Source organism: Haliotis rubra, unplaced genomic scaffold (assembly GCF_003918875.1).
Source record: "Haliotis rubra isolate DU_JTF1 unplaced genomic scaffold, ASM391887v1 Scf4, whole genome shotgun sequence".
Classification (NCBI taxonomy): Eukaryota; Metazoa; Mollusca; class Gastropoda; order Lepetellida; family Haliotidae; genus Haliotis; species Haliotis rubra.
Genome location: NW_025767079.1, coordinates 7060493 through 7073672, shown reverse-complemented (window position 1 = coordinate 7073672; position 13180 = coordinate 7060493). Strand labels below are relative to the sequence as shown.

At 39.2% G+C, this 13180-nt stretch overlaps 1 protein-coding gene across 1 annotated transcript in view; it reads right to left on the bottom strand.

Moving 5' to 3' along the window:
- Positions 1–12482, bottom strand: part of LOC124287288 — a 33810-nt gene extending 21328 nt beyond the window's left edge. Inside the window, exon 1 of the mRNA XM_046723787.1 lies at positions 12359–12482. Within this exon, the coding sequence (XP_046579743.1) occupies positions 12359–12419 (61 nt within the window). The 5' untranslated portion in view covers positions 12420–12482. The remainder of the gene's footprint in view (positions 1–12358) is intronic.
- Positions 12483–13180: the final 698 nt, after the last annotated feature.

Sequence of the window (13180 nt, the reverse complement as noted above, 5' to 3'; positions counted from 1 at the left end):
AGCAATATCGGATCATGTATCATCAGGAACTAGCTGAACACAAACCCGAGTCTTTGACATGACGTGTGGACACATGAAATATACCAGCAATATCGGATCATGTATCATCAGGAACAAGCTGAACACAAACCCGAGTCTTTGACATGACGTGTGGACACATGAAATATACCAGCAATATCGGATCATGTATCATCAGGAACTAGCTGAACACAAACCCGAGTCTTTGACTTTGACATGACGCAATATGATCATGGACAGCTGAACACAAACCCGAGTCTTTGAAATATACCAGCAATATCGGATCATGTATCATCAGGAACAAGCTGAACACAAACCCGAGTCTTTGACATGACGTGTGGACACATGAAATATACCAGCAATATCGGATCATGTATCATCAGGAACTAGCTGAACACAAACCCGAGTCTTTAACATGACGTGTGAACATATGAAATATACCAGCAATATCGGGTCATGTATCATCAGGAACAAACTGAACACAAAATTTGGCAAACGCTTCATCGGCTGGTCTAACAGCTCAATAATAAATATGAACATTTCATTTCAGTTCAGTGTCACGTACTTTCAAACGTGACTCCAGAATAGATTTACTTTTATATAAGTGTTCCCTTTTCTGACACATGGATAATAACGGAAATGTGATACTTCTAACGCGGTACTAATCACAGCTTTGAGCGCAAACTGATGAAGTCGCGCAATTTCGCTGTTCTGTTTTTGGAATGTGTCTGATTAATTCAATTATCTTGGGTTACTAAACAAACACTGAGATAATTAAAGAATTACCAGTGTAATCATTTTGTACAGTAGGGGCATCTGAGTCACCAGCTTTGTGATAACCTTAAATCTATTAATACCACAAGACGTGGAACATTAACACTTTACAGCAATATTACATAAAAAACACTTTGAAAACTTTGGATGAGTATGTGATTAAAATGACACATAATGCGTTTCAGCTTGGAAAGATATTTAATTCAAAACGAAACTGATATTTTATACAATATTAAATTGGCTATTATTCGTTCCTGTCCAGCAATCCCATTTTACCAAACTACTTGTTCCAGCAATTATGATGTAACGACTCGCTAAACTATTGATATGTATCGCTATTGTCTCATAACAATATAAACCAATCCTCTTAAAATGGATGTAAACTGTTGATGTAACAGACGCGATGCAAAAAAAGGTTTATTGTTATGTATTGTTTTGTCCGAAACTTTTGGGTTATGAAAGTGGCAAAGTGTTCTTTGGGGATTTTTTTAAAGTTTGATGTTCTTTCCTGCCAATCATCATTGATGAGTACCGTGGGGAAAGACAGGATGGTTGCCACCCGCAGAGTATTATTACACTGCAAGTGTGGCTGAATTCAGGATGTCAGCGTGGGAAGAGGCTCCCAGTCGTCTTCGGCGCCGCAGTTCCTTGTGCGGAGTTCCGTCCCTTGGCCTTGCCAGAAGCCTAATAGTATGAATAACTTTGGGTTCGAATCCCGGTTTCAGCCGACAACGGCTGGCATATGTTAAGATAATAAAAATATGCTCACTGAAAACTTTAAGACCAGTCTTTGGAAACAGTGCGGCATTCATATGTCGACCAAGAAAGATGAACTAAGTTGTCATCATATGAACATATAAAACATTTCGTAATTTCGTAAATCATGCTGTCGAAAAATGATCCTTAATTACGAATCCTTGTCCTTCACATTGGAACAGCACATGATGGTAATTTTTTAATTACATGTACCTTCAAACAATACAATGTCCCGGTCGGCTGCTGAGGAGATGCACAAATATAAAAACAAGCGGCAAAAACCTGTCTCCACAATCATAAAACTCATTCCTTAAAACAGCGTGAATTGTACAATGCCGAATAAATCTGTATGCCGACAAAAGTATGTGTTTAGGAATCACTTCCAAACAATGGTCATACCAATGATATCCTCTTCAACAGGTGTCATCTGTCACAAACACGTGCAAAGGCAAGACAATTGTTCATCTGACTGACTGACTGAGTTTGGTTTTACGCCGCGTTTAGCAATATTCCAGCAACATCACGGAGGGGGACACCAGAAATGGGCTTCACTCATTGTACCCATGTGGGGATTTGAACGGCCGGGTCTTCGGCGTGACGAGCCAACGCTTTAACCACTAGGCTACCCCACCGCCCCAATTGTTCACCTGAATAACCATGGAAACAATTAGTCTGAATATACCATGAACTTCTCCTGATTAAATGCCGATCCACAATTTTTCTGTATGGATATTTTGACAACTTATATCTCTGGTTTTACATCTAAAGATACTATTAAACGCTGTTGGAATGCCAACTTAGTATTGTAATTCTAACTTTAGCCTGCCGCTGAAATTCTGCCTTCGGGTGACCAGTGAAGATCCGGATAAGAACTGGTCTTCAGTAACCCATGCTTGTTGTAAGAGGCGACTGACGGGTCGGGTGGTCAGACTCGCTGACTTGTTGGCTCATGTCATCGTATCGCAATGATGCTCGTGATCACTGGATTGTCTGGTCCAGACTCGATTATTTACAGACTGCCGCCAAATAGCTGGAACATTGCTGAGTGCGGCGTTAACAACAACAAACAATCAATCAATCAATCAATCAATCAATCAATCAATCAATCAATCAATCAATCAATCAATCAATCAATCAATCAATCAATCAATCAATCAATCAATCAATCAATCAATCTGCTATCGGGTAATGAACAATTAAAATGCATCAGTAGACCGATCAAACGATTCACCCGAAGTAACGACCATAGACAATCATAAATTATTTGTACTCAAATCTATTTCCTTTGTAACACGTGTCATCTTCAACACTATGCATGTAGCTGGACACCACTCCAATTAAGGAGCGTCAGCGCTAGAGACCTAGTGAGGACAATATAGACCAATATAACACTAAACATGAACTGACGTGCAGAAGAAACTACACAAGGTGCTTTGGGATTATTTGTGAAAAAAATGTAAATAAATGTTTCGAAAAGTGTTTGGCTTGTGTCACACACATTATGTATTCGGTGCCAAAACACCACATATATTGTACCCAATAACGACGTTGGCCTCGCCTCTCGTTCCGCTCACAACGTCGACAACGTTGACGTGTTTATGACATGCCCCGAAAGGTCGACAGGCCCAGATGACAACAGCACACAGTCGCTTCATCACAGTGTTCCGGCTGATGCGGTGGCCAAACGCTGTTGATGCTGATGACGCCACGGCGAATATCCGTTGGCGGGGATGGAGAGTGCAAAATGATTACAAAATAGCAATTATTTTGGAAGGTAACCCCCAAAACCCAGATGTGTACTTTCTTTCGTACTTCAGAATTACCAAATTGTCTCGCATTACTATAACTATCCCCCAAACCCAGATGTGTACTTTCTTTGGTACTTCAGAACTACCAAATTGTCTCGCATTACTATAACTATCCAGCAAACCCAGATGTGTACTTTCTTTCGTACTTCAGAACTATCAAATTGTCTCGCATTACTATAACTATCCCCCAAACCCAGATGTGTACTTTCTTTTGTACTTCAGAACTACCAAATTGTCTCGCATTACTATAACTATCCCCAAACCCAGATGTGTACTTTCTTTTGTACTTCAGAACTACCAAATTGTCTCGCATTACTATAACTATCCCCAAACCCAGATGTGTACTTTCTTTTGTACTTCAGAACTAGCATATTGTCTCGCATTACTATAACTATCCCCCAAACCCAGATGTGTACTTTCTTTTGTACTTCAGAACTACCAAATTGTCTCGCATTACTATAACTATCCCCCAAACCCAGATGTGTACTTTCTTTTGTACTTCAGAACTACCATATTGTCTCGCATTACTATAACTATACCCCCAAACCCAGATGTGTACTTTCTTTCGTACTTCAGAACTAGCATATTGTCTCGCATTACTATAACTATCCCCCAAACCCAGATGTGTACTTTCTTTTGTACTTCAGAACTAGCATATTGTCTCGCATTACTATAACTATCCCCCAAACCCAGATGTGTACTTTCTTTTGTACTTCAGAACTACCAAATTGTCTCGCATTACTATAACTATCCCCCAAACCCAGATGTGTACTTTCTTTTGTACTTCAGAACTACCAAATTGTCTCGCATTACTATAACTATCCCCAAACCCAGATGTGTACTTTCTTTTGTACTTCAGAACTACCATATTGTCTCGCATTACTATAACTATCCCCAAACCCAGATGTGTACTTTCTTTTTGTACTTCAGAACTACCATATTGTCTCGCATTACTATAACTATCCCCCAAACCCAGATGTGTACTTTCTTTTGTACTTCAGAACTAGCATATTGTCTCGCATTACTATAACTATCCCCCAAACCCAGATGTGTACTTTCTTTTGTACTTCAGAACTAGCATATTGTCTCGCATTACTATAACTATCCCCCAAACCCAGATGTGTACTTTCTTTTGTACTTCAGAACTACCATATTGTCTCGCATTACTATAACTATCCCCCAAACCCAGATGTGTACTTTCTTTTGTACTTCAGAAGTACCATATTGTCTCGCATTACTATAACTATCCCCCAAATCCAGATGTGTACTTTCTTTTGTACTTCAGAACTAGCATATTGTCTCGCATTACTATAACTATCCCCCAAACCCAGATGTGTACTTTCTTTTGTACTTCAGAACTACCATATTGTCTCGCATTACTATAACTATCCCCCAAACCCAGATGTGTACTTTCTTTTGTACTTCAGAACTACCATATTGTCTCGCATTACTATAACTATCCCCCAAACCCAGATGTGTACTTTCTTTTGTACTTCAGAACTATCAAATTGTCTCGCATTACTATAACTATCCCCAAACCCAGATGTGTACTTTCTTTTTTGTACTTCAGAACTACCAAATTGTCTCGCATTACTATAACTATCCCCCAAACCCAGATGTGTACTTTCTTTTGTACTTCAGAACTACCAAATTGTCTCGCATTACTATAACTATCCCTAAACCCAGATGTGTACTTTCTTTTGTACTACTCAGAACTAGCATATTGTCTCGCATTACTATAACTATCCCCAAACCCAGATGTGTACTTTCTCTTTTTGTACTTCAGAACTAGCATATTGTCTCGCATTACTATAACTATCCCCAAACCCAGATGTGTACTTTCTTTTGTACTTCAGAACTAGCAAACTGTCTCGCATTACTATAACTATCCCCCAAACCCAGATGTGTACTTTCTTTTGTACTTCAGAACTATCATATTGTCTCGCATTACTATAACTATCCCCCAAACCCAGATGTGTACTTTCTTTTGTACTTCAGAACTAGCATATTGTCTCGCATTACTATAACTATCCCCCAAACCCAGATGTGTACTTTCTTTTGTACTTCAGAACTAGCATATTGTCTCGCATTACTATAACTATCCCCCAAACCCAGATGTGTACTTTCTTTTGTACTTCAGAACTACCATATTGTCTCGCATTACTATAACTATCCCCCAAACCCAGATGTGTACTTTCTTTTGTACTTCAGAACTACCATATTGTCTCGCATTACTATAACTATCCCCCAAACCCAGATGTGTACTTTCCTTTGTACTTCAGAACTAGCATATTGTCTCGCATTACTATAACTATCCCCCAAACCCAGATGTGTACTTTCTTTTGTACTTCAGAACTACCATATTGTCTCGCATTACTATAACTATCCCCAAACCCAGATGTGTACTTTCTTTGTACTTCAGAACTAGCATATTGTCTCGCATTACTATAACTATCCCCCAAACCCAGATGTGTACTTTCTTTTGTACTTCAGAACTAGCATATTGTCTCGCATTACTATAACTATCCCCAAACCCAGATGTGTACTTTCTTTTGTACTTCAGAACTAGCATATTGTCTCGCATTACTATAACTATCCCCCTAACCCAGATATGTACTTTCTTTTGTACTTCAGAACTAGCATATTGTCTCGCATTACTATAACTATCCCCCAAACCCAGATGTGTACTTTCTTTTGTACTTCAGAACTAGCATATTGTCTCGCATTACTATAACTATCCCCCAAACCATGCCACAGTAACTATTGTAATACGAAAAAAAACCGAACGGCGCTTATCTTTTTTTTACAAGTATACATCGTTAGGTTACTAGAACCATTCACACATTTTATAGTCCTAAGACCTAATATGCATCTGTCCTTGCCCTATTCATTTCCGGTAGACACTGACCATATAGGTTCAGAGGAAACTATTTCCTTTTTATCCTGTGTGTATTCTTGGTTTGTTGTTTAACGCCGCACTCAGCAATATTCCAACTATATGGCGACCGTCTGTAAATAATCGAGTCTGGACCAGACAATCCATAGATCAACAGCATGAGCATCGATCTGCGCATTTGGGAACCGATGACATGTGTCAGCCAAGCCAGCGAGCCTGACCACCCGATCCCGTTTGTCGGCTCTTACGACAAGCATGGGTTACTGAAGATCAATTATAACCTGGATCTACACGTGTCACTGTGTATAGTGCGATACACTTTGGATGTGCACGTGTACACACATTCATGAAACAGCCTGTTACTTCTGTCATATTGATAAACGCTCATGCTATTTTTTATCAAACCATCTTATGTCTGTTATACAGAATTTATGTTGTTTGTTTTACATTTTATAAAATGTGGATTTCCAATAAAAACGCAAGGAGTTAAAAGCAATACGAACTCCGCCCGAGTTGTAAGAGGTATGTTTTTTGCTCTCGTAGCAGATTCACACCAGTGGTTTGAATCTTCCGATCACGCGTTTCAACTATTAGATCCTCACAGTGGGTAGCAAAGTATTGTACTTGTCAACTATATCCGCCATGGTTAGAAGACAAGTAGAATCAACATTCAACACCGTCACACGTTTGAAAGCGCAAACGGTTGAAAACAGTTCGTAGATCGTTGGGATATCGATTCTTTGCAGCCTTGAGCCTGACGTACCCGCGATGTCGTTGTTCAACCGTTTCGATGAAGTTGTAGTAGCAGTTGTTGTAGTAGTAGCGGTAATGGTTGTAGCAGCTGTCGTAATAGCAGTTGTAGGAGGAGTAGGAGTAGTAACAAAATTAGTTTAGTAGCAGTAGTAGTGGTTTTAGTGGAAGTAGCTGCAGCGGTAATAGTAGTAGCAGTAGTAGTAGTAGCAGTAGCAGTGGTAGTAGTAGTAATAGTAGTACTAGCAGCAGTAATAGTATTATTAGCAGTAGTCGTAGTAGAAGTAATGATGGTAGTAGTAGTGGCGGTAGTAGTCGTAGTAGTTGTTGTGAGAGAATGAATCAGTGAGCATGTTTTACGCCGCTTTTAGCAGTATTCCAACAATATCACGGGGGGGGCTCACCAGTTATGTCCTTGACACATTGTACTCAAGTTGGAATCAAACCAGAAATCGCTTTAACCACTAGGCTAATCCACCGCCCCAGTAGTAGTAGTTGTATTAGTAGTAGAAGTAGTACTTGTATTAGTAGTAGTAGAAGTAGTTGTTATGGCAGTAGTAGTAGTAACAGTAGCAGTAGCAGCAGCAGCAAAAGTAGAAGTAGTAGTGGTAGCAGTACTAGTCGCAGTAGCAGTAGTAGTAGTAGTAGTAGTAGTAGTAGTAGTAGTAGTAGCAGTAGTAGTAGTAGTAGTAGTAGTAGTAGTAGTAGTAGTAGTAGTAGTAGTAGTAGTAGTAGTAGCAGTAGCAGTAGCAGTAGTAGTAGTAGTAGTAGTAGTAGTAGTAGTAGTAGTAGTAGTAGTGGCAGTAGCAGTAGCAGTAGTAGTAGTAGTAGTAGTAGTAGTAGTCACGGCATTAGAAGCGGCAATTGTTGTAGTCAGATATATACGCTCAGAAAGCCGCGGAAATAACGACTTAGATTACCTTCAATATGTACCTGTAAATTCCTGAATCTGGTAAAGGTTTTTAAATGAGAGATAATTGAACTTAGTTCGTGTAAATATTATCAATGAGCAATTATTAATGATGCCGCATTACATATTGACGGTAGGAATTTAAAAGGTAATTAACAACGATTTTAAGGAAAACAACCGTTATTACGAAGGTATTTTTATAAAACATAAAAAGGCACTGCCTTCAGCTTGATTACTCGAGGCCATTCCGTTTAATTGTTAATTACGGATGCTCTTCGTTAAAGGCAATAGCACTGCACACGAAAAGAGTATGATTAAAACAGCTATTGACAGTCTAAATGCATACATCCAGAGACTTTAGTCATATACTGTATTGATAAATAAACGAGTCTTTCAGCGTCTTGAGACTGGAGCAGTATTGATGAAACATTGTAAGAAGACGCAAACAATTGAGAATTACTATGACAACGATACTGAAGATCGCGCTTATCGACTTTCAAATAGAGCAGATTGTGCAACGAGTGAGATGTTTAAATACGAATTGGCAATAGAATATTCAATATCTCCTATTTATAAATGTGTTTGTCATTTTTTGTATCACCTTTTTACCATGAAAAGGGTGTTCTTTCTGCTATTTAAAGTATATATATTTGTTTTGCACATACAATCGACACTGAAGTTTTGTTTGAAATGAACGACATATTTTTTTTATATTTTGTAAGAGAGTAATAAAAAACTACTGAACAAATACAACGTTTGCACGTTTAGAAATGAAGGCGTTCTCAATTTAGAATTATGTTTGGGTTTGAAACAACTAGAACCTTGGCCCAGATACATGCGCTAGATACAAATAACCTTCAACGCAACGCACATATATGAAATATGAGTCCATGGTACGATTCTGACAATATCAAAAACGGATATTTAAGACTCAGCGTCATCTAGTGATGACACCAGGGGTTCTCAAAATCGGGCGCGTGTCTTCCCCACCCGTCATAAACACATGCAAGGGCAAGTCAGCTGATTAATGAAAAACACGGGAACACGTCGCATAAGCGAAGCAAGGGAATTCCACCAAACAGCAGTTGGGTCAGTGAGTGAGTGAATATGGTTTTATGCCACTGTTTGCAATATTCCAGCAACATAACGACGGGGGACATCAGAAATGGGCTTCACACATTGTACCCATGTGGGGAATCGAACCAGGGTCTTTGGCATGACGAGCGAACGCTTTAACCACCAGGTTACCACACCGCCGCTTTATAGTATGAAACCAGATTACACGTCTAACACGATAACAAGAGGCTCCCTGAAACTAGGAACATGACGTCAGTATCCTCCTGTGTGAGATGAGTGCCGAATGGCATACGTCCAGTCTGTAGATGCCTATTGCAAACCAAACACTCGTTTAAGCTCCACTGCTTCTATGTAACCGCCAACAAAAGCTATTTCACAGAAAATACGGAGAAGGAATAGTTTGTGCGCTTTCTGTTTTTGAGAAGTGACAAATTCAAATTCAAATTTTAGAGTCTTCTTACAGTGTACCATGAAGGGAATTGAAAATGGTATGCGCGGATGATTTGTTTCCTTTTTGCATTCTTTGCAGTTCCACAATAAAATTCTTCTCGTCTGTGGATCAAACGAGGTTGTTTCAAAACACATAAAGATTAATTAAAACTATTTTATGATGAAATATATATAAAAGTCACTTTAATTGAATCCAGGCATGACTAGTCCATATGTACACTACTAATCATACAATTTCACTTTAAAAACCTGTCTCACTTGAATTTTATTTAAAAGGCTCTTACTCCATGATATGGACATACTGTTGTCGGTAAAATCGACAAATTCTATTTGGCCATCTTGTTTACTCATGCAAAGTGAATTCAGCATACGGTTGTCTGGCAACAAGGAAATTTAACACAGTTGAATAGCACGCCATCTTAAATCGTTTTGATACATCCAAGGCGAACAGCTAGGTTGCAATGAACGACACATACAAAAACGTCCGTAGAATATAATGTCGCGCAGGGAGACTCATTTCCCACACAAACTTATTGATAGGTTTTATCCGACTTCAGTGAGAGTAAAGGGACTGTGAGATTGCTAATAGCCACCACTCACTTCATGCCGTAGACCCGGATACATCTCCCAGTATATGTTTACCCAACGTCAGCATGCCTCCACCGTACCGTCGTTAGAAATACAAGGATAGACTGAGTTACCCAGGACCAAAGAGCCACCTGAGTGATAACATCCATAAACAAATGGGACTGTTTTCACAATGTGATAAATATGACTTTGATCTGGGCGGAACTCGTTTTGGAATACAATGTCAACTGGCCATTGTCAGACATTGCAACCACTTTGGTACGCAATCGATTAAATTTGCAGCATAGAGTGCGTATGTATTTATTTATTATATTCATTTAGAAGTTAAAAAATCGTGAACCGAGTAAAACAGTTTGAATATTTTAAACATATTTTAATCTGGTTTATCTGGGTAGAGATAAAACGAGTGTTCCTTGTTTGCTTGTGAACTAAATAATGTAAGTCCGGATATTTTATTCTGGCTTATCTGGACAGATGTAATAGACTGTTCCTTGTTTGCCCCTTAAAGGAGTACTGTGAGCACCATAAATGGCAGGCCTCTGTAAACTGTTTCAATACAAACTACAAGCTTCCACTACGTTGATGCTGTTTCGGCAGAGGCCCTGTCTGATACAAGCTACCTTCTATATGACCCGATTCGTTCAATGAAAGTTTCTGTTCATTTAAGAAATGAGTGAATATTGTTTGGCGCCGCTTAGAATCAGTAGGTATATCACGGCATGTGCACATTCCAGTTTCCGAATTAAGGAATCATAGCTATGAAAACCTTGTAAATTTCATCATTTAGTTTTACGCCACACTCAACAATATCACAGCTATATGGCGGCAGTTTATAAATAATCAAGTCTGGACCAGACACTCCAGTGATCAACATTATGAGCTTAGATCTACTCAATTAGGATACGATGATATGTGTCAACCAAGTCAGTGAGTCTGACCATCAGGTCCCGTTAGTCGCCTCTTACGACAATCATGGGTTACTGAAGATCAATTCTAACCCGGATCGTCTTCTGTCTTATCAGAAGTAATCAGGAGAGGGTTAGGATTAACGGATTAGGATTAACTCGGTGCCACTGCATATACCTGGTAAAACTAAACGTATACATATGCCTTAAGACTCGTAAGACCCGTACACTAGCATATATTAATTTTTTGCACGATATAAATGCACCATCTACGCACGCACGCAGTCCACTTTATTTAAAGTCTTGAACAAACACTCAGTTAGATATAGTTAAGCTATATATGAACACATTGCAATCAGTTTTCCTGTTCACTTAGACAATAATTATACATCACAGGCCAGTCCACAGATTGGACTCTATCGAATTCAAGAGACAGTGTACACAATGCAATCTCTTATTAAATGTTAGGACTTTATCGTCCTGAGTACGTTCGAGTCCACATCAAGGAGATTAATGACGTCATTGCTCAGTTCGCAAAGTACAATCAGTAATGTTATCAGTGAAGGCCATATATTATCATCAAAATGAAAATATATTTGAAAATGACGAATTAAGTGTAAAGTAGAAAATTCCAACTCAGGTTTTTGGAATTGCTAGATGGCTCAACGAAATAATAGAATTCTCACGTGAGCACGGAATAGTGAGAAAAAATATAAAACTGAAAATAAGAAAACTGATGCTATTTTAAATTTTGTCCACCAACGCACTCTATCAAAGCCGATTATGTGACTATGGTATAACTCATATAAATAAAACGTCAACAACTACATGTAGTCTCGATTATCCGGCAAAATATATTAATTTGGACGTAAAAGGCAAAATAGCCGTTATATTTATATGAATACATTTATTTATCAAAATTTTCTTTTTTCTTCAAATTCATCATATTTTACTGTTGCTTTATGATGATCTTACTCCATGAACAAGGTGGAACCATAATTGTTAATGTACGTAATCTAGTTAACCAGACCATTATTCAAAATTCGAATATTAATTAAGGGGAATCTGACCAACTCTTCTCAATTTGGCAAGTTTCATCATATGACTCAAAGTTGTCTCCTACACAATGGAACTAAGAATGTTCTTTACGCAGTAAACACGCGGGAATAACTTCTATCAGAAACTAAGTTCAAACCCGGAAGTAGTAATCATTGTGACACGTTCCTTGTCATTTATCGGTCAAATAAGGTGATATAATATTTGAATATATACTCATGCCAATAATGGTTGTCACCCCCCCTGACCCCACCAACCCCCGACACACCTCACACACACACCCCACACACCCCTCTCCAATTAAAAGAATTGAAGGGGGTGACAACTATTTTTGGCATGAGTATATATGGAGAAATATATTGATACTTACCACAACTAATGAAGACACACAGAAGCCCTAACGCCCCCAGGAAGAATCCAGCCCTTCTCATCTTCGTCACCCTGAGTCGCTCTTGCTGAGAACATTACACAACGTTGTATGTTCACTGATAACGTAAACGCTGTTGCGTTTTGGTGAATCGAATCAAGCTAGGTACATGGTTTTGTGGACAGTAGTTTTAATTATGATGTTCCTAACATATGGATCAGTTGCGATACTGCATCGTCAAGCCTATTATCGTGAGTGGGTGAGTGTTGTTTTACGCCGCAGTGACGTTCCAGAGCCCTGTCAAAACAATGCTTTTAATGTTCTCTTCAGAAGCCGTGAAGGTCAGGGTTAGAATGAGCCTTCAGTAACCCATGCTTGTTGTAAGAGGCGACTAACGGGATCGGGTGGTCAGGCTCGGTGGCTTGGTTGACACATGTCATCGGTTCCCAATTGCGTAGATCGATGCTCATGCTGTCGATCACTGGATTGTCTGGTCCAGACTCGATTATTTACAGACCGCCGCCATATAGCTGGAATATTGCCGAGTGCGGCGTAAAACTAAACTCACTCACTCACTCTCTTCAGCAAATTTATGACATCCATCAGACGGGATATAAAAGGCGGAAATTTGGTCCCACTTAGTAACAAGCCTTTATGACAAGGTGGGTGTGCAGATAAGAACTGATTTTAAGAAACCAGTGATTGTCGTAAGTCACAAATGTAAACATTTGTGCTAGGGCTGATACGGGTCCAAAATTTCTACCCGGGCACGCCACCCCTATTACCCTACCCTACGCGGATACCCGTTACGTTAATTCCTGACAT